Raw genomic sequence first — 22,310 nt, forward strand, 5'->3', positions numbered from 1 at the left:
ATACTTTTTGTTGGCCTCATTTCGCTTTTAGATACAAAAGCTAGTGCGATTTGTTGCACATAAAGTTGCACTAAATCTTAAGATCTTATCCATTGAATGGCTGATTGCTTGTAGCTCTTAATAAATTTTAACGTATTAAAAATGTCTGACTGTTCAGCTATTAAAATGTATGCAACATGCAAGTGAGAAACCATTCACATATTTCTTGCACTGCCGTCTGTGGCAGTGTCAAAGCGCATACCAAAGCAGGCGGCGGGGAGGGGGGCGTGTACTACAAGGGGCGGGCGGTGAAAGGTAGGCAGAGAAGGGTGCTGAAGGGTGGCAGGCAGGTTGCCGGGCTATCAGCGTTGAGTTGAGCGGCGACTGTGCTTTGATGTCTTTCTAATTGCATATTTTACAGCGCCAGAGAGTCCGCCCCGCACACCCGCGCATCCACAGCCAGCGCGGGTATCCTGCAAAAGGATAGCACTTTCGGCGAGAGAGTGGAAAGTGGAGCTATTTGCTGTGATGATGTGGATGCCGGCAGGGTGCCCCTATGTCCCTTCGCGCACAGTCCCCCTGCATCCAAAGCACCCCAGTCTCCGGCCCCCAACCCCCGGGCCATCGCCTCAAAGACGCCGTGATCCAAAGTGGACCAGGACCTGGTTGGTTTGTCAACTTCAGCGACAGCGACAACGACAGCGAGAGCGTCAGCTTCAGGAACACAAAGGCTGAGACAAAAGCGGCATGTTCAAAAACTAGACAAATATTAACTCATATGCAGCTTGAGGTTGAGCGTAGAAGTAGGAGCCTTTGTCTTTGGCCCTACAGTCTGGCTTCTGTATGACGAATTTTTAAATATTTACGCGACCTGAATTTGGAAAGGAAACTAAGGCAACTACAAATTACTTATAGTGTGAAATACTCAAAACTTATTGATCATCTTTTCTAAAACCGGTTTAGATCAGGAAAAGCAGATATCCAATTGGTAATCAAAACAAACATATTATGTATGTACATAGTTTAAGTACAATATGTAAAGAATAATATTTAAGGAACTTGTATAACTGCATTTAAGGGATTTTAAAAATATTTTGTTAAATGCATAAAGCTCTAAGCCAGCTAATTATAGGCAGTCTCCACTGTACATGTGTGATTGTGGCTCCAACTCCGTTTTGATTGCAATGGGAGAACAATATGCATCAAACAGAAAATAGCGCCACTTTGCAAAAAGGGATGCAAAGGAGCCGCAAAAGGACCCGCACGTACATTCATCCTGAAAGCTTCACACATACTCACACACACAGAGAGAGACACACACACATCCATAAACACATTGCACCCAAATGCATCCCACAAACACTTGTCGTTTGATTTGTTTGCCGGGTTCACTGCGCTTTTCCCGCCGAAACTCACACTTTGGTTTGGATTATGCTTATGTATTTGTTTTATAAATTTAAGCAGCCTGTCATTCAATTTTCATGAATGATAAAACACTTTTACTTTTCATAATTTATTTCATTTATTTTGGCTGGCGATCAACACACTTGACGCGCGACATCTTCTGCGTCCGCACGATCCGACGGTTGGAAACGGTGTGAGCGCCGCTGAGAGTGCACACTGTGTTATAGGCGACTCTGAAGCATGCACTGAGAGAAATTGCTGTCATGCTAAATGTGTATATAAGTTAATGCAACAGAAATGAATCTTGAAATATATCTTAATAATCTTTGGATATGTTACACATATGTATATAAAAAATATTGTAGTACTTTTTTAGTTTATTTTTTTATTTATATTTGTAAGAAAGGGAGGGTTTTAGATATAAACCGTGCAAGTATTATTTATTTAAGTTATTATTTTTATTTATAAATTATTAATGTTTGTTATATATTTAAGGACATAAACATTTATATTTAAAATCGTTTTATTAGATTTTTCAAAGTTAAAACATTCTAGGTCTTTAATATTATGTTTTAGCTCGGGAATATAAAATCTTATTAAAACTAAAATCTATTAAAATTTAAACAAATAAAATTAAATAAATTAAATTACAAAATACCAAAACGTTGTCCTTGCTAACTTTTAGCTGAGTCACAAACCGCTAGATTTTATGTTCGCGTTGCCAACTGAACTGCTGAGTTGAACTGCTTGAACTGCTTGCGCTTTTACGCGCCTTTTTCGATTTTTGTTTCATTACCTATATGGTTTGGCTTTTCTTTAATTGGTCATCAGATTGCTAAAAAATAATTAAGTTAAAACGAATATATATATTGTAACTATTAAAACCCCTGCATTAAACCTCTCAATGGCTTTTGTTAGTTTTAGTTATTTATTTACCGAATAATTTAAATTCACATACATTTAAGTTTACATATACATTTCATTCATATGAATATAGGTTGTCTTGTAGTTTGTATGTGTATATATTTATATTTTAGGTGGTGTTAACCCTCATTTATGGTTTAGTTTTCAACAGTGTCCCCATTAGGCTACAATAAATAAACTCTATTCGTAGGAAACATATTTGTATGTATATGCTGAATTTGTACATTTCGCTTCGCTTTCATGTGTTGCATTCTTGAATGTGTTTTTTTTTATTCCGAGTGCATTATTCACGTTCTCGTATATGTTTTAAAGTATCTTCTGCTTAAATCAGAGGTTTTTCAGCATATATCCTGTTGTTGTTCTGTTGTCTCGGTTTATATTATTTATGTCAGCAATGTGTTTTGTCTGTTCCCGGACAAATTGAAACGATTGTGTAGCAGAATTTGTTTAGAAAAACTTGTACAAGTATAGTGTACATATATTTCATTATATTTATATGCTTGGCTCCTTAGAGTATGTATGTACTTTTTGTCTAGTTAACACGTGCAGTGCTATGTATTTTTCAAGTCTTTGTTTAAGTTTAAATTACACACATTCAGTTGTTTGTATTCTGCAATATTTACTGGGATTAAGTAGCATATTTTACACACATTATAAGGTCGGACTTCCCATAGTTCATACGACAACACCGAAAATACACTCATAGGTTTATGTGAAAAAGAAGTTGGCCAACCCTAATGCATTCCCCTTTCAAAAATGTCTAATACTTCATATGCCTCGGAATACTCGTTGTAAGTACATATAAAATAGGTTCAAGTGCTCGAGAAATGCTCTTTGGTGTTTCTTGTGATAGACGTACTCGGCTGGAAGGAATAAATGTATTTAACTTAACAATTAGCATAAGTTCTCTTCACTTCTCGCACTCGTCGCTGTTTTTTCTTTATTCTGCGGGCTAAGCTGTCAAATAGTCGACGACAAAACGACAAACGCATACAGGATCGAATGGCAAAAGGACAACAGGACGACGACGACGACGACGACGATGGCAATTTGTCAACTGTCGCCGGCACAAAAGGGCGAGTCCTGCGTCGAGTTTTGGCTTCCTGCATGATTGACGACCATTCACCTATGTACGAATTATTATTATTATTATTTATATTCCCGGTGCGGTGTATTCATAATTATTTAAGAAATGCACACTTGAATGCCTTCCTTGAGCGGAGAAGGATGAAAAAGGAGGCGGCAGGCTCCTCAAGTGTCTGCTGAAGTCGATGGAAATGTCAACAAGTCTGGCTGACAGTTTTGGATGTGCGATTACCGATTTACGATTTCCCATTGTATCCGTACCGTGCCGGTTTTCTTCTGCTGTTTTCCCAAGAGGTTGCACAAAATGCACAACAAGAACAAAAACTAGAATCAAACCGTTCAACCTATCAACAATTACCCACAAACACTCATAATTCGTGGGCATTCTTTCGAAGATTCTGTCGTTGCTTAGGAACTTTTGATTGAGCTTCTTGGAGGGCTAGTTAGCTGCATATACATATGTATTGTATACAATCATATATATATAGATATACATAGATGAGATTTTGATTTCGTAGAACATTATAAGCTTTTCCAAAAATGCAATTGGAAAATTCACACAGACACGGTTACGTTAGTAGTACACCTATATAGACGCAATGAGGGGATCAATTGAATGTGTTTTTGGAGAAATCATAGTTCGTAATTCATAATTCATAAGCCATAATTCATAATCCATAACTGATTATGCATGGCCCTAGCGGATGTAGTGCCACATGGCCGTGGGCTTTCGGGCATTGTTAATCATATCGTGCCAGTGCTGGCATCCAGTTCCACTTTCCTGTGGCCCCAGTCCGCAGCATCCGATTTCCGTGGCCTCGCTCCCAGCACCCACCACATAGATCTGTCGAGGTATAAAATATGGCATAAAATATATATTAGTATGTAGAGTGGCGGCGGGGAGGGGGGATTTCAATTAAAACACGGCCGGGCATTAAACCGGGGCTATTGCCCGGAATTAGCAGCCGTAGCTGTTAAAAGCGGCGCAGACCACCGCCGGTTTATGGCCAAGTCCACGTGGCAAAGGCAAGAGCAAAGGTAAGAGAAAAGGCTAAGGGATAAAGGTTACCTCGATGGCTGCATTGTGGAGATAATTTGATTGCAAATTAAACGTGAACGCCTCGTTCCAAATGGGATTGGTGGGATCGTCGGACTTCGTGATGCTCGTCTTCTTTTTCTTGATGCGCTTGCCATTTTGAATCAGGTAAATCTGCCAGAAAATCAAGAGAATTATTGAAACTCATTGTTGCTGCAGCATCATGATTTTATGGCTTTGAATGAGAGCATAACTACAATTGAACCTACTACTTGGTAGAACTTATTCTTTTAATAACTACTTTTTCTTTTCTTATTTTTTATTATATCTTTTTTTAATATTTAATAATCATGCTCACCTTGACATATGGTTCCTGGAGCGTATCCAAATTTCTAGCCTTCATGATGACGACCGTCAATCGCTCGGCCTGCGGCAAATAGTTCAAGGAGCACAGCAGCTCCGGTCGATCCTCCTTGGGCTTCTTGGTGCGCAGCAAGTCTCCCCAGATCTGGAAATATATTTTGTTTATAACAATTATGTTCTTCCAAAAACCAAATCCGCTACTAACCTCCACTGACTTGGAGAGATCCAGGCCATCCACAGAGATGCGAACCTCGCCGATGATGTCGTTGTGCGAATAGCGATCGTAGTCGAGCACCTGGAGGATCAGCTCCTTGCCTTGCAGCTGATCCCGGGAAACCGGGAACTTGAAGTGCTGGTCGAAGTAGGGATTCGATTCGCCCCTGTGAATGTGGGTCTGTCGCTTCCGGCTGTCCACTTCTGGCTGCAACATCAGGCGCACATACGGATCCCGGAATCCACCCTCTTCGATGGGACTGAGATTGTGAGCTAAAAGATAGGTTTGTTTAAAATATATTAAAATAAAGACAACCAGACAGACATGTTGAACTACATCTTATCCTGGCAAACACAGCTTCACCAGTCAGCAAACTCATTTGTTAAAGTATTACAATATCTTATAAATTACTACTTTTATATTACAAGTATATACCATCAGAATGCGTCGTATTGACATCAAGTTACGTTCTGTGGAAAGAAGAGCTTTGGAATTTAATATTTCCAGCTCCACGCCGATGCATCAAGTTATGAAAGCCTACGCCGATTACTATAAACTTGATCTGAGGAATATATATTTCAAGAGGCGTGCCCTTCGAATCGAGGAATATGATACGGCGGAATTTTTGAATCTTCACAATGGCGATGGCATAGAGGTCAGAACTAACTACTATCAACACTTATCAAGTGAACAATAGTGATCAGTACTTTTCCATTTTAATATTATTCTGTTTAATTATTCCGCGTATTTAGTTGTATTTTGTAGTTGTGCATTATGCTTGTGTTTAAAATTTGTTTATAATAAATCCAGTTAAAAGTTAATGTATTGTAATGTATGTAATGGACATTACCTTCAATCAGATGAACCGTCAGATCGAACAGGTGGTAGTCGTACTTGACGCGCAGATGCAAACGACCCACGGCGTGACTGGATTCCGGAGCTGTCAGGTAAACGGGTCCGTCCGGCATTCGATAGAGATCCGGCTGAAGGGCTCCCAGTGGCGAGGCGGGACCCATGGCTGGATCCACGCCTGGCTGGGATCTGGGCGGTATCAGCAGCGGCGAAAGGCAACGACCGCCAGCCACGCCCTTACCCGAACTGCCGCCTCCCATGCCCGATCCTCCGGCCAATGAGGCCAGGCTGCTCTGCGAAGGACTGGGCGTCCTCAGGTCGCCAGGATCCGCCGAGTGGGCGGGACTGCCGCAGCGAGCGTCCAAGGAAATGGTGCGCATGGGACTGGGTGACCTGGCCAAATGGTGCGGAAATCCAGGCTCACTGGGCAGCGAGCTGCGTCCGTCCGGTCCGAAAGTCCTTATCTGTGGTGACGAGCCTCGATGACCCTGTGTTGTTAAGCATATTGTAGTTTGGAAGCTCTTCTATATATTCTTGTCTTGGATATATGAATACATACCGAATTCCTGGATGGGGCGCTGTCCACGCTGCTCTGGCTGGAGATGGACGGCGTGCGCTGGAGGCGCGGCGGAAAGGAGCGGCTCTGGTGGTGCAAGTGCAGCGGACTGTGGAACACTTCGGCTGGTCCGCGCAAGATGTCCGTTCCGGTGGCCGAAACTGTGCCCATGTGGTGATGGTTCAGCCCCATGCCGCCGTGCATGCCATGCAGCTGGCTGGCCGGCTGGATGGGTTGGCATTCCTTGGCAATGGCTACCTCCTGCGGGAATCGTATAAATGCGAAATATATTAGAAAAGTCCATTGGACGCAGTCACCCAGTTATAAGAACCTCCGAGTCCGTGGGCAAATCACAGCTATCGCTGACACTACCGGCCGAAACGCTGCCAATTCCGCTGGTGGTCGATGTGACCGAGGAGGCCGACGGCGGCGGGGTCATGGGCTGCGGCGGTGGGGTGGTGGAGCCCTCGCCCATCGGCAGGATGTGCACCACCGAAACGCCATTGCCCCCGGCTGTGGTGGAGGCACCACTCCCACTCGGTGTCCCCTCGTCCGCCGAATTCCGATCGAGAGTAACGCGACGCACCGCTCCCACTCGCTCCTTGGCCATCCGCGACCAGGACTCGATGCGCTTGTGGGCCAGCCAACAGGCTGCCGGACCCAGACCACTCATCTCTGCCCAGTTGTCAAGGTTCCTTGACTTGGCTATGGGAACTCTGCGGTGAATAGAAGGTTTTGTTGCTTGGCTACCTTGGACTTTTGGCGGGAATGGAAACTGCTGCTTCACTGATTCGCTCTCCCACTTTACACTCAAAGAAATATGAGTTCAGTTTTATAGGCAAGGATAGGTTGTGATAGAATATATTATATGAAGTGAATGTTCCAAATAAATAAAGATGACTTGAACTCGCTCATAGAAGCATCTAAAAGTATGCAGTTAAGTACTCAGCATGTTTGAAATAACTTTTTGCATTCCACACGTATTGCCATTTTTGTAATTCCGCGAACCTATAGCAACTTTTCTGCCAGTGCACCCACGCATTTGACCGCTGTTAATCCGCTTACACAGATACACACACACGCCATTAGAGTGGACCAACCACCGAAGAGGAAATGGAACCTGATGAAATGCCCGGCACGAGTGCGGTTTCAGGTTGAAAGTTCTAAACCGGCATTAATTATTGCCATGCAGGTCATGGGTGCAGCTTTTTAGCATAGCCTCGTAAGAAAACCCCACTTTCGCCTTAATGTTTGGCTTTTCTCGGTGCAACAAGAGTGGCAATATAAAGCGCATTTTGGTCTACGAATTTTAAACTAGTTGCACAACTCAGTGACCACAATTGAACTGTTTTTAATTGGCAGTTTGTGGCTGAAGTTTTGGTAATTTCACTCTACAATTTAACCAACTTGCCAGCTCCCAAATGTCGAAATGACGTCCTGACCTTACTACTTCCGACACGCAACTCATTTTACCCCACCAGCCAACAGTCATATAATTTCTGTAAAGGATAGTGAAAAGTTCAGCCATCTCTATTGGCCAACTCAGCCAACTCTTAGCCATGGCAACTGCACTAACGAACCATGTGCGTCAACGTGGAGGCAGCTCCGCCAATCAGTCAGCTAACTAGTTTGGGCGGCAGCCCAATGCGTTCAAAGCGGATAATGCCTAATTATCCGAACAGAGAACAGTGAACAGAGAGTATAAAAAGAGTGAAAGGAAAGGATCGCCATTAGATGGCTTAAATCCCTGTCGTATTAAAGTCTCACCTTTAGGAAGCGAGAAAGACCAAAACTCGATGCTTTCATAGTGCCAGCTGCTGATGCTAATGAAAGTTTTCGTTTTCGTTTTCGCTTAACTGCTTCCTGCTGCGCTGGCAAACTGCTGCTAGTTGGTGATATTAGACAGCATATCTGCGAGACCATAAATATGCAGAGGAGGCTGCCACTGCGATATCATGAATATGCAGACGCGGCATTCCTCCTGGCACAAAACACACAATTTCCAATTCCCCGGCGGCCGATTTGTCCTGCAGTTCGCAGTTCGCAGTTCGCATTTCGCCTTTTCGATTTCGTCCTTTGCATTCCACTCCCAATTCCACACCCAGAATTTTCACGTTTTTCGTTACGCAGCGTGGCGAATGGCGAAATGCGAATTCATTGGCATTCGAACACGCCCAAGTGGCGTTAAATAGATGGAAAATCAGGCACATATACCCATATCCCTATAGCGAGGAACTCGCGCGACGAGGGGTTGCTGCTCAATACAAAAGTAAACAAAAAACTTATTTTTCAAGTATTAAATAAATTAAATGAAATTAAGCACGTGTAGCGAATGACATCAAAACATGGCAACGACCCTCTATCTATACAGAGAGAGAAAAAGGGAGAGGCACAAGGATACATATGGATGCGATGGAGAGAAGGAGACGAAATCAAGGACCAACCCTCAAATTAGTTTGGGATAATAAAAATGTGCTCGCTCGGTCAAAGAAAAATGTTGTCCAAGTCTTTGTCGCACACCGCACACCGACAAGCACCCCGTGTTTGTCCTTAATGTGTGCGTCTGTGTCCTAGATCCTGTAAAAGGATTTTTATTGATTTCGCAACATTACTCTGAGTTATTCATCACATTCATTGCTCTGGCTGTCGCCAATTCGGCTGCTGATTTCTGAGGCAAAGTCAAGCAGCTGTCGAGAAAACAGTTGTAGCTATAATTTCTTGAAAAGGAACTTGATAAATAAGCATTGTTAAGTAAGGAAAAATCTAAGATAGAGGTAAGAGGTAAGAAGTAATAATATTTTAGCCCGGCAAATGCTTATTAACTTGGGAGCAGTGGCTCTTTAACTAAAAGGGTGTTTGCCTTTGAAGTACAAGTGCCAACCGAAAATTAAGCATACCGTTGATATTGAAGAAATCCCTTTCCGGATGTTACAATTACACGATATAATCCTTAAGCGTATCTATTAAGGAGCTGAGTGCGGTGCTTGTTAAATGAATATTTCAGCAACAGCGGATTTAGAAGTGTAATATAAACAACTATTTACACCCATGTAACGACAACATAAGCTAGTAATTTGGGTGTCGATGTCGGGGCTTCAAAATGCGCTCGCTAATCCTCCTTTGATCCCCTCGAGTGTCATCCAAGTGTGTTGCACATTTTAGGGGGAGTTCTCCAACTGCGAAAACATCAACGATAATTCCATTGAAATGCAGCCAACCGCACCGTTGCTAATTGACACCTATGTAAACTGCAATCAAAGCGACAGGCAGCCAAGCCCACAGTTTTCCACACTTCCCACCCCACATACAATGAAAATGAACCAAAAATCCTGGCAAAAATACCCCAAAAAAAATGGGAAAACTAAAACCTCTAATTCAAAGGCAGCCGCACCCAGGACTATTTAAACAGAAAAAAAGGAGCTGCATGTGGCAATTGCAACACATTATCGGCGTATCAACGGTCCGGGTTGCAAGTTGCAACCCTTAAGGCAATCGAGTAGATAAATATGAAATTGAAATTTTCCAGCTTGTTTGATATTGCTGAAGGATTGATTAATGGGATTTTCACATCTAGTCTCGCTCTCACTCTCTCTCTTTTTAGTGCTAGAGCATTTCCGCTTCGTTGTGCTAAACTGGCTTGAACTTTCAACTTTTCCCTTTTACATTTTCCCATTATTTTCTTGGCTTTGCCATTTTTCCACGAAGCTCTTGTTGCGTTTTCCTGCTCTTGACTGTCAGTTATGAGCTTGCACACTAAGTGCTAAAACATTGGCTTCAAACGTGGAAGAAATGTGTGTCCGAATGTGTGTGAACACGGATCTATAAGTATATTTGAACACGATAATCCTCTCAGGCAGCTTAAACGCAGAAAATACTGACAGACGCCAAAGATGTTTGTTTAAACTAAATATTTCACAAAACGTCCATAAGACTCTTACTTTTCCTATGAAATGTATAAAGATGCAGTACAAGAGCACAGCAACAGGAACACTAAGCCAATTGAGTATGGGTAGCTTATATTGATTTTAGGAGCAGAGCTTAAATAGGTTAAATGAAATGAATGAAAAGTTTGTTTGATTTTCTAGTCCTGTTTCTTTAATATTTAATCGTCGCCTTTTCTCTGAAAATACTATATATTCTATTACGATTTACGTATGCAGCTATATCCGTAGAAATTAATCTTAAGATGGTTGAACTTTTTCGATTAAAGTGTTTGCGTTTTGGTGGGCAAGTGCATCGCAATCCGGCTGCATTCTAATTAGTTCCTCAAAGTCATTACAAACTTGTTGCCCCTTGGTGGCACCAAGGAGTGTTCTAGTTTCATAGTGTTCTGTGCTCTCGGCATATGAAAACCTTGATGCGAAACTTTCGATTAGCAGGCTCCGATAGTATGGCTCACTCTTTTATTTTACACATCTCTTTTTCGTTCGTAGCAGTTCAAAATTATACCGTTTACTCAGTTAATTCCTCCTTCCTAAAATGAGTGGAATTTTCTTAAAATATCTGCCCAGAAAGCAGTTGCTTCATCAATCACTAAACTTTGCGCGGGGAATGGCCAAAAAGAAGGACCAAAGCCAGGGCACCGAAAAGGGCAAGAAGACCTGTGCCAAGAATCAGTTCTTTGGCGGCTGCTTTAAGAGTGAGATTAACACTTGTTTAAGTGGTTCCATCTTTTAAATTAAATGCTTTTCTCAGAGTCTGAGCCTTTTAGGCGGGAGAACAAGAAGGAGAAGAGCAAACGCTGTCGGGATCCTTGCAAAGATGGACCTTGTCGCCCAGAGAAGTGAAAACTGCAATTACAATTCCCGTCACTCTAGCTTCGTTTAGTTTCCATTTCCAAGGAAATTCGCTTTGGGCAATGGCGGCGTTGAAAAGAATATGCCAATACTGATTTCTCCAGAAAAATTCAGTAAAGTAATAAAGGGACTTACATTAAGCTTAGCTTATTGCGCACTGTTTTCATTGGAAGAGCGCTGAAAACCTTTTTAATATTCTCTGTGAAACTAACCCTGAGTTGGAATCAAATCGTGACACAAAGATAAATGCGACTTTCAAAAATTCCATTCAACATTTCACCGCTCTCCGCGAAAACCCATTACACTTTACATACGCGAATGAGCTACATCTGCAGTTGAATCCTTTTGCGGGTTTGAATCTACGTATGTGCCACAATCCCAAAACAAAAGATACGTGAGGTTGTCCGATGACACAAAACACTCAACACTCAGCATCTGTTGACACCTGTATGGGTGGGTGGAGACGCCCCGTCTCCCCTTCTCATGAACCCCTCCCCTCTTTGGCTGTCAGCGGCAGTCGGCAGTTGGCGCCTGTGGCTGTGCTGCATACATTTTAATCCTATTAGCACAATAGTTACTGTTATTCCATATTGCAGTAATTTTTCTAGATTGCTCTCCCTGCCACAGACATGTCAGCTACAACACCAATGTCCTGTCACTTCCACTCCCATTCCCCCATTCCCCCACTGCCCCACTTACCCACTCCATTCGACGTCCTTGAGCTTGACCAGTATCCCCCCTTTTAAATCAAGGTTAAGCCAAAGCCACCCACCCACACAGGAAAATGGAAAATGGTGAAGAACGGGAAAAGTGGGTGAGTGGTTGAGTGGAAATTGTCATCGCCGTTGTTGTTTCAGTTTCTGTTTAAGCCCGCACTGCTCGTGCTTCAGCTGCTGGTTTTTTATTGTATGCACAAATATCCTGCGGTGTTGGCCAGGATACTTAGGTGTGGTCCTGCAGTCTTCGAATCGCTGAGCGCTGAAAGCTATTTTGCGTGGCCAGTCCAGGTGCAAGAGGCTTCGGCTGCTTATTTGTGCGCAAAAACGACACAAAAGTGGCAATGGCTTGGTCACCGAAAGGCGGTGACGGAGTTGGCAAAGCCTTTGGCCTCAGAAATAAAAAAAGGTTTTCGCATTCCTGAGTAGAGATTTACTGGGGCTCATTTGAATTCCAAAGTGAGTGGAGAGCCAGCTGGCAAAGTGCAATCATAAAGGCAAAATAAACTGAGGGGCACCCAGTTTTAAAATTCTCAGAGAAAGGTGTTTTAAGCAAAGCGCTTTTCAGCCAACGAGTTTTGTAACAAAAGACGTAGTTTAAAATGCAGATTTTAACAGAATATTACAAACATAAATGTACTTTCTCCTGAAACATAAAATAATATATAATATTAATTTAGAAATCTCATTCCTCTACGGCTTTGTGGTATAAATTAGTTAGTACATATCACCAGAAATAAAAAACATTTATAAGATAAAATGGTAAAAATTAAGCAAAATAATCTTTGGCTGATTAGAATTTTAAGCAAATTCGATTTGGCGAAAGACCATACTAAAACAAGAGAGAACGCTATAGTCGAGTTCCCCGACTATCTGATACCCGTTACTCAGCTAGTGGAAGTGCAAAGGAGAGTCTTTAACACTGACAGTTTTTGGCGGTTTGTGGCGTAAGAGTGGGCGTGGCAAAAAGTTTTTGGCAAATAGATAGAAATTTACAAGACTAATACAAAAATGAAAAAATATCAAAACATTTTTCAAAAGTGTGGGCGTAGCAGCTTGGGCGGTTGAGGCGTTAGAGTGGGCGTGGCAAAAAGTTTTTGGCAAATCGATAGAAATTTACAAGACCAATACAAAAATGAAAAAATATCAAAACATTTTTCAAAGTGTGGGCGTGGCAGATTGGGCGGTTTGTGGGCGTTAGAGTGGGCGTGGCAAAAAGTTTTTTGCAAATCGATAGAAATTTACAAGACTAATACAAAATGAAAAAATATCAAACATTTTCAAAAGTGTGGCGTGGCAGATTTGGCGGTTTGTGGGCGTTAGAGTGGCGTGCAGCATGAATCAATAAACTTGCGCTGCGTCTATGTCTCTGAGTCTGTATGCTTAATCTCAACTTTCTAGCTTTTGTAGTTCTGAATCTCGACGTTCATACGGACAGACAGACGGACAGACGGACAGACGGACAGACGGACAGACGGACAGACGGACAGACGGACGGACAGACGGACATGGCCAGATCGACTCGGCTATTGATCCTGATCAAGAATATATATACTTTATATGGTCGGAAACGCTTCCTTCTGCCTGTTACATACTTTTCAACGAATCTAGTATACCCTTTTACTCTACGAGTAACGGGTATAATTAACATATTCTACGCTTTGAATTTACAACGAAATTAAATTTAAACTGAAAAGCAATCAGTACACATTTCGTATTAGCATTAAGATATTAATGGAAGATATCTATGGACCAATAAAATTCCAGGAACTAATAGATAATCACTCTTCCCAGCATACTAAATAAGTTTCTTCGCATAGAGCCCCCAAACGAGCCATCACTTCATTTAAATGCAAATTTATTTAGTTTAAAACTTGCCAACTGCGCCAGGTCTTTAGGGCAAACTTTTGCTAACTGACATGTGTCCGTTAGTGGAAACTACTGACAAACTCATTAGGCGCTCAGACCTTGGGCCCAACGCCGGGCTAATCTTTTTGGCCAAAAAAAAGGGCAATTAACAATCAAATTAGGTATGCACGTCGACTTTATTGTAGTTTGGACAAAAGCCAAACAATTGGCCGGGATAACTTTTGACACACGTCGTCTAAGCCGTAATCTGAGCCGGGCCCGAAAGGAAGGCGGAGTTGGCAACTGGGAATGCCGAGTCCGGAATGCGGAAGAAGAACTCCGTATACCGGATTCAGGAACAGACAAGAGGCGGCAGACAAATGAACGGCAAACACACAAAACACACACACAATAAGATTTCCGCTGCATAAGTCTTTTGTAATCTCATTTAAATAATTGCGGCCAACAACAGTGGAAAAATGGAAAGCGAGATGGCACAGCTAGCAAATCCGCAAATCTCTGCTTCTAGCCGGACGGACAAACGGACAAGCGGACAAACGGACGGACAGACATTTGAACGTAGCCGGAAATTAAAATGTAAAACAGCAGCTCATTATACGCTCACCTACACACACACAGACAAAAGGAGGAGGGAGAAGGAGATATGCAATGGAAAAGAGATGACGACAGTGGAAGGACCCTCAGTGAGGACTCACTTACACTGCCAAACGGTAATTCATCTTGCACTTTTTGTGGCTGGAAAGGAAATTGGGCTGCTCGGTTTTACTTCTTCCGTGCGTGGCACTTTATGATCCTGCCACACAATTTGTGCTGCCTGCTATTGCCCGACATTTATGGGGGTTATTTTGCGAAAGGAACTAACATGCCAACTTTGTGCCCCGTCCTTGGATGCACTTTACTGCCACGCCCCCCATTCCCACTCCCATCCCCACTTTCCTAGTGCCATTGGTATAAAACTAGAGTTTATTGCAAAAGCGAAAAAGCGTACGGCACGTTATTAATACGGGCTTTTATTTGGATCCGGTTCAGTGAAGCTTTAGAAACTAAAAACTGTGAAGGGAAAATATGGCAGAAACTGCAGCAATTGCACTCTCTGATGCTGGTTCATTGTAGCCAAATGTACAAATTTAATTGTTAAGAAATAAACATATGTTAATATGATATTATTTTTCGTTTGTGCTTTTAGAAGTTTTTTGACCGAGCGGAAAACTTTCGGTGTGTTTCAAAACATTCCAATGAGTTTATATTGCACTAAATTTGTTTGTCTAAATAATCAAAATAATAAGCAAAGAACTTTACGAATTTAGCCCGAGATTTGAAACTAACAGAGAGTTTGTGTGACTAAAGGCAAACGAAAAACTTTTTCGTTGCTCTCGCATTTCGCCATTAAAAAGTTAAAGTTATGCACGGGCAGCCGAAACATGAAACGATACAGAAACCCACAAAAGCTAAGCGTGGAATAAAATAGTTTAGCAGTTTGGAGAGGGGTTTGCAACAAGTGCTGCCTGTATTAGAGAACAATCGTCAAGGATTTTCAACAGTTTGGCGCACATATTGTTATGTGAAAGGCGGTGGGAAATGGCGCAGTTATTGTGCGGCGATCGAACACACTTGTATCCTGGCAGTCCTTACAATCCTGGCAGGGGAAACTGCCGATGATAATCCGCTCATCAAACGTCAATACGGCTCTCATCGCTCCACGAGAAAGGGAATACCCAATACCCAATGCCCAAGTACGGATGCCTGTCTGTCAACTTGTTTACAAAAGCAGAGATGCGAACGAGTCCTGCCGCAGTCCTTGTGGGGATACCCAGGATACTCAGCGACTGCATCCGCAGCCACCCGCAGGCAAGAAATTAATCACCAATACAATGGAAATTGTGCGGCTGCAGTGCATCGATTGCATTTAGCTGCGGCAGCTTTTCCCGCTACCTCCATACTTTCCACAATCATTCTGCTAGGAATCTCTGGTAAATAGCCCTGCGGCCACACGCAGTGGCTTACAAATGGTTTTGCCGGAATGTGTTTAATGCTATTTGCCCCATTCTCAGCTGAGGCTTTCTTGTGATGGTATTACTTATTTCGGGGTAGCCGTATTCGGAGGATATTTTCTATAAATACGATTTCAGATCGCTTACTTCATTCAGAAATGGATTATAAATACGTAATCGAGAGAAACGCACTTAATGCGTTTCCTGTACAAAGATATGCGAGTAACCTGTCCTTTTGATTATAAATAAACGTTAACAAACCACGAAATTGGTAATTTATGTTATATAAACTTAGAATGTAAATCGATCTAGTTTTATTTGCCAGTTTGTCCGCTCGTTTGTCCGTTTCTCCGTTTGTCTGTCCCTTTGTCCGTCTGTTTGTCCCTTTGTCCGTATGACTATTTGTCCGTATAATAGTCGAGCTATCAGCAACTTTTAGAGCTAGAAAATGTATGTTATGCGGATTCCAGTGAAGCAGCACAGTGGGTTTTAAAAGACTTGCAGAAGTCCACTAAAGCCTTGCTGATTGTTATTTATCCCGAGTGCTGTTTTATAAAAATAGCTTTATTGATTAAAAGAGCTGAGAGTACGAGAGAATGGTACACAATAATAATGGCTTACTTATCGTACTCATCACATTTACATACATTTTAAAGATTTGATAGCCAATTAGTATAATTGAAAGCAGCATTCCCCTTCCTACCATATAAGTGCTGCCAATTTTCTCAGTTCAGTTAGTTGTCAAAATCCGTTAGCAAACATGCTACATTGACAACTCCCATGCGCTACCTTAAGTATACCGACAATGGCAATTTGCTCTGCGGTTTGAATGAAAAACAAATCAGATTCAATATTGCCATAAACAAACATACAATGCAAGCAAAGCAAAGGCAGCATTGAAATGGGGAAATGCGTGTTTGGCAAATGTATTTTGCAAATCGCTGTGCGAAAGGATGGGATCGGATCAAAGCGAATCAGCCGCCGCCTCTCGACAATTTGCCCATTTAACCCTTCGCAAATCAAAGGACTATTGTTTGGGGGCCTGGCAGCAGAAATTGCACTGCGATGCATTGACATGATCCGATTTGCCATTCACTTCAACGAGATGGATGCTGATGGCGATAGCAAATGCAGCTAGTTATTTGCCATCAATCTTGTTAGGGACCAAGAAAAGATTTGCCCGACTCGCACACTGGAGTGTGGCGCAAATCAAGGACATTCAGCTTCTTGAATCCAACCTCCTTCTCCAAGGACCTCCTAAGGACCCACCGCTCGCATATTCCTATTCCCCCGTGGCACAACAACTTTTCCAAGCCCCTAAATGCTGTGACGTCAATGGCCTCCGTGTCTCGCTTCAGCTGCTTATTTGTTGACTTTGCCCAAAAGAGTTTCAATTAGGCGCAACATTTTCTGTTTCAAAGTTTTAAATATAAACAAGGACCATCTACATTTTGCACGTTTTTTTCGCCTTCCTTCCCAGCGATAATTTCATTTGGCTAAGCCAACTTAAATTTTGTTGGACAGTTGATTTTTGACAAGGCAGTGACTTTGCGAGGAAATTGGACAGCATTTTCAAATGGTAAAATTAATGCTGCTAATTTATCGCTTCTATAAAAATATTTTACCTAATAATGCAAAATTCTTAAAGTATATTTGTAAATTATACAGACTCGCAAAATAAATTAATTAAATAAAAAGGTAGGGAGTTTTTGAGAACTGTTAAGGACATACATTTCCACATTTTATCATGCCTAACCACAATTTAAATATAAAAGCTTTCAAAAGGTTTTTGATAGTTTAAATAAATGGAATAATTAAACAACAATTGAGTCACCAATGGATGTTTTATTCAAATATTTGCATTGGTGGCATTGGTAGCTGCAAAACCCATTTAATTGATGCTGCCACCGAACGCCATCGAAATACAGAGTTTGTCAATTAGTTCCCGATTTTTCGCTGCACCTGATGGACATTTCAATTGTCAGTTTTGTGATGGACAAATTAATTATTGCCTGAAATTTGATTGCCATATGCCATGGCAACAGGGCTCCAATTTTTGGACCCAGCATCCTATAGCCTCCACTTACTTTCCGCTGTAGCCCTGTACAAAAAAGGTCCTGACAAATCGATGAGTTGAGTTGGGTTGGCTTGTGTGAGTGAGTAAGTGAACGTGTAAGCCCTGAATCGTTATCAGGACATCATTTTTGGCTTTCATCTCTCTGTCGCTGGGTCTTCACCACCTCCGCTCCGCCGCCCATTGCGTTTTCCTCGAATTTTCATTCGTTGTCAACTGGCTATAAAAAATATTTTGAAAACTTTCTGCTTGCATAAGCCTGAGTGCTGGATGTGTGTGTGCTTGGCTATATGGATTTCGCCCGACGGCTTTGGCCCAAAGACTGGAATCAGGTTTCCATATCGCGATTGCCGCCGCCAATTGCCTGCGAAAATCTATTGCAAATTTTACTTGAAGCACAAAAAACACAGACCGTTTTATGGAAATCCATTCTGTGGCAATATGAGCACCTAACTGCCTCGCACTTGTATTGCATTCGAACTTTTGTGTTATTCTTTAATTTGATTCCGTTGCCTTTCTGTTCTTTCTGTTCCTGCGCGATGGTTGCTTTCCATTTATTAAATTTCTCTGAGGAAAAATGAAAATATTTCGTTTTAATGGAAATGTTGTTTAAAGGAAATTTTTCAAAAATCCTTTCAGCTTTCGTCCGTTTGCCACGAAAAGTTTTCCTTTGACGGACATACTGCGAATGCAGAATTGGCTCTTTCTTGGACTGCCAACCACTATTGATTTTGGCCAACTGAAATCCCTGCTCTACGTGATTCCATTTCCATTTCAGTGGGCGGCGGTGGCTGGAGTGCGGCTTTCACTCCGCGCCATCATGCATCTTAATTGCATTTGCATATTGCACCGACCATAAGTGCATTAAGCCTGGCCAGAACTCCCAGCTGATGCTGCAACATGTCCGCACCCACACTATACCACATGCCACACACACCACACACACCCCACACACTCACACACTCATCCGCTGGCAGCTCGTCATGGCCATTGTTTATTGTTTATTGTTTATTTATTGCGCTTTTAATTAACTGCAGACTGTATCTGTGCCAGTTTTTTGCCCATCCGCCCACCTTTTCCCTTGCCTGTGAGTTTGCCCTTTTTTTCGGATGACTTGAGGCCTGGCAAACAACACTGGCCAATTGGCACACTCAGTGGAGAAGGTTAGTGCACAAAAGTTAATTACTTCTCAGCCAAGAGAACAACTTTAAATGTTCAAACTAAAGAAAAGAGTATTTTGTGTAAATTTGTGGTAAAGTATAAGTTTGGGTAAGATACGTACATTCTTTAAGTATTTAGACACAATTGTCATTATGAAATATTTAATTTTGAAATTTGTGCAAACCCACCGTTTCTGAGTATTAATTACAAATTATGACTTATGTTTTTCTATTTTATTATATTTATACTCACGAACTTCAGCTCTCGACAAAAAGTGATGAATGCGAAAAATAACTGGAACTGATAGCTTTAAAAAAGTAAATCGCATTACGACCTTTTCAATATTCATTGAATGCTGAACGAAATTTTTTTGCATCACTGTAAGCCATGTATAAGCGGATTATTACACAAAAAGCTAGGTATCACTTTTAAAGTTTTTTCGCTACTTTTTCCCGTTTGCCGCTTTACATTCATACGTGGTGATTTCGCACAATACTGTTCTTATTTATTTTATATTTTTCAGCCTTTCATTTATCATTTCATTTCATTTATCTGAAGGCAATCAAATCAATGCCGTCCAATCAAATGTGCAACGCAAATCAAGTAAACTAATTTAAGTGCACATACAGTTCATTTAAATAAATCATATTTTGGCCCACTTCTCCACCTAACTAAAAAATATACAAATATATGGAAATCTGCAAAAACCGATTTATGCATAAATCTTTTACAACTTTAACCTGGTTGTTTAACCTTGTAAACAACTATTTAGAATGGAAATAAATTTGTTTGGTGGTATGCTGATATCATAAATATTTAAATTATTTCTAACGTAAGTCCATTATTTCTTTTAATGAATAAATAAGCACAAACCGAATTCGAAATATATTATGTATGCATTGCTTCTCTATCTACCAGATATAGTATATAGTTTTCCCTAAGTTTTATTCTCAGTGCAGTTACGACCATTTTCAGCTTGTTGAGCTTTTGGACGGATATGCATTGGCTAACCAAGAGGGAAATGGGGACGAATGGACTGGGATGAATATCCTGGGGGCGGGGATAACGCAATCAACTCACACACACAAACAAGTGTCATTTGTATGCATGAGAACTCCCTTCTTTATGAAGGCGCGTGGGTGTCGCTGTCCATGTGTGTGTGTGCGATATGTGTGGATATTTTGTATCTGTATGTGGGCTATTGCCAAGGCTGAAGGATATTTGGCTTAGATGCAGCCAGAGTGCAACTCGCATGCCAAATTAAGATTTACGACTTGGATGCGAGCAGTCAGCTGGAAAGATAGAAAGCAAAGGTAAAACTCGGAAAAACAACGCAAGAAGGAAAACCAAATGCAGCTGAAGCATCCACTTCAATATCCCCATCCCCATCCCATTGCCCTTACCCCTCCCCTTTCCCTTCTCATCACCCGATTTTTGTTTGGCCGTATTCTCTTGTGTTTTTTTTTTGGCCCGTGACTCGTTGCAGCCATTTTCATCCTTCTAATTGTGACAAATTGTGTGGCACATGCAACATGTTGTACGTGCATGCGTGTATTACTGTGTGTGTGTGTGTGCCAACGCGTGTCACTTGGCCTCTCACTCGCACACGCTCTCTATCTCCCTCACGCGGGCTGCCATTCATTGTTATCCACAAAATGCTGACATATTTTTCTATTATACGCTGCCTCATTGATATAATTTATGGACTCGCTCCCAGGCAGCCATATATGCATGGGTGTATATATATTTAGAAGGACTCCCAGAAGCCTTTCGTGTGCGTTTTTAATGGATGATGAGGGGGGATAGGACAGGGATAGGGATAGGGATGCTGCTGAAGCACGTGAGCAACAGCAGGAGCAACAATAACATTTAATAGGGTCATGGGAGCAGAAATGAGTGCCTAAACATGCTCTGAATTAACTGCTCATTCATACACAACAAAATCTGAACAAAATTCCTAAAAAACATAAAGAAACACCCAAACTTGAGGATGGGAAAAATATATGGATCAGAAATGAAATTAAAAATTTAATCATCTTGTTGAACTTAATCTCATTATTGTTTTATAAAATATTACTACACTTATAAATCAGAACTAGATGATCAAATATTTTTAATATTTGCTATTTATTTATTTTAATGGGAAAAATTTGATTAAAGGGCTTTCATAGTTTTACTCAAGCCACTTTGCAAATAATGTACTTTGTACTCTACGAATCTCACCTTATTTTATTTAAATTTTAGGAATTGTTCTGTAGATATCACCTCTTAAAATTTTTTTCTGTTTCGTTAGAAATTTTCATTTAAAAAAATTCTGCGTAGTGTAGGGGCTCGCCATCATCTCTGGTTAATAGGGAAATTCCCCTGCCACAAAACCAGGCAGATGCTCCATTAACGCTCCCTCGCAAAAAAGGAGACAGCCCCCAAAGAATTTGTGCACTCGCCTGATTCGTTATCTATAAATAATTATATTAACTTTGCTTTTTGCTCTTGACTAGGCCAAAACACGAGCTGGAATGAGGGATGGGGCGAAGGATCCCCTTGAATTACTCATCAGTCAGCGAGCTGCATTTTTATCAGGGACTGGGATAAGAACTGAGTTCCTTGGGACCGCGCCTAGAATCCAGCGAAGAGCACAGGGCGCCGTCGAAATTTTTGCGGCAGTTCCTCGATGGATAGCAAAACAGAGGAGGACAACGAGACACACAGAAAAAAAATATATAACTGGTAAAAAAAAAGTGGTGATATTCACTAACAAAAATATATTAGGCAATTGTATTTGTATCTGCTTAGATTTGATTATTTTTACAAGTACGTTAATAATTTCACAGCAACATATTCAATAAAAGAAATATGATTGCATATATAAAATACTTTTAAAGAAAGTAAGTATACTTTAATATTTTACTTTTAATAATTGAGTTAAAAACAATTTATTTAAAGCAAAAATAAGGAAATACTGGTAAAATCTAGTTCCCTAACTTTACCTTTTTTTTATATTGCATTAAAATTATACAACTGATTTTAGTGTAGATCGTTATATTCCAAAACTTAATCATTTCTATTAAAAATAATATACATTCGTATATGTATGTATATATTTAGCACATAATTCAACAAACACTAGACCTATATAATTTGATTAAATTTATTGCGTTAAATAAATAAATAAGTAAAATAGTCCTACTTAAAGCCAACACTTCTTTTTTCTATATGCACCGCTTTTCATCCACTCTCTTTCTTGGGACACAATTTGCCAGTATGGTTTTTTCTCCGCCTTGACGTGGGG

At 41.1% G+C, this 22,310-nt stretch overlaps 2 protein-coding genes across 3 annotated transcripts in view; one reads left to right on the top strand and one right to left on the bottom strand.

Moving 5' to 3' along the window:
* Positions 1–2,321: 2,321 nt before the first annotated feature.
* LOC120448153 (synaptotagmin-5) overlaps positions 2,322–22,310 on the bottom strand; it is a 51,944-nt gene continuing 31,955 nt past the window's right edge. Inside the window, exons 2-8 of one of the 2 annotated variants that reach the window (XM_044005975.1) lie at positions 6,746–7,130; positions 6,418–6,675; positions 5,857–6,346; positions 4,998–5,278; positions 4,788–4,937; positions 4,463–4,603; positions 2,322–4,237 (exon numbers count right to left, since the gene is read on the bottom strand). In XM_044005975.1, the coding sequence (XP_043861910.1) occupies positions 4,091–4,237; positions 4,463–4,603; positions 4,788–4,937; positions 4,998–5,278; positions 5,857–6,346; positions 6,418–6,675; positions 6,746–7,087 (1,809 nt within the window). In that variant the 5' untranslated portion in view covers positions 7,088–7,130 and the 3' untranslated portion in view covers positions 2,322–4,090. The remainder of the gene's footprint in view (positions 4,238–4,462; positions 4,604–4,787; positions 4,938–4,997; positions 5,279–5,856; positions 6,347–6,417; positions 6,676–6,745; positions 7,131–22,310) is intronic. The other variant, XM_044005976.1, reaches the window with a different exon arrangement.
* Positions 10,820–11,355, top strand: LOC120448164. The gene is made up of 2 exons (XM_039630002.2): positions 10,820–11,053; positions 11,110–11,355. The coding sequence occupies exons 1-2, from the start codon at positions 10,894–10,896 to the stop codon at positions 11,199–11,201; spliced, it is 252 nt and encodes an 83-aa protein (XP_039485936.2). The 5' UTR covers positions 10,820–10,893; the 3' UTR covers positions 11,202–11,355.

This window comes from Drosophila santomea, chromosome 3L (assembly GCF_016746245.2).
Source record: "Drosophila santomea strain STO CAGO 1482 chromosome 3L, Prin_Dsan_1.1, whole genome shotgun sequence".
Lineage (NCBI taxonomy): Eukaryota > Metazoa > Arthropoda > Insecta > Diptera > Drosophilidae > Drosophila > Drosophila santomea.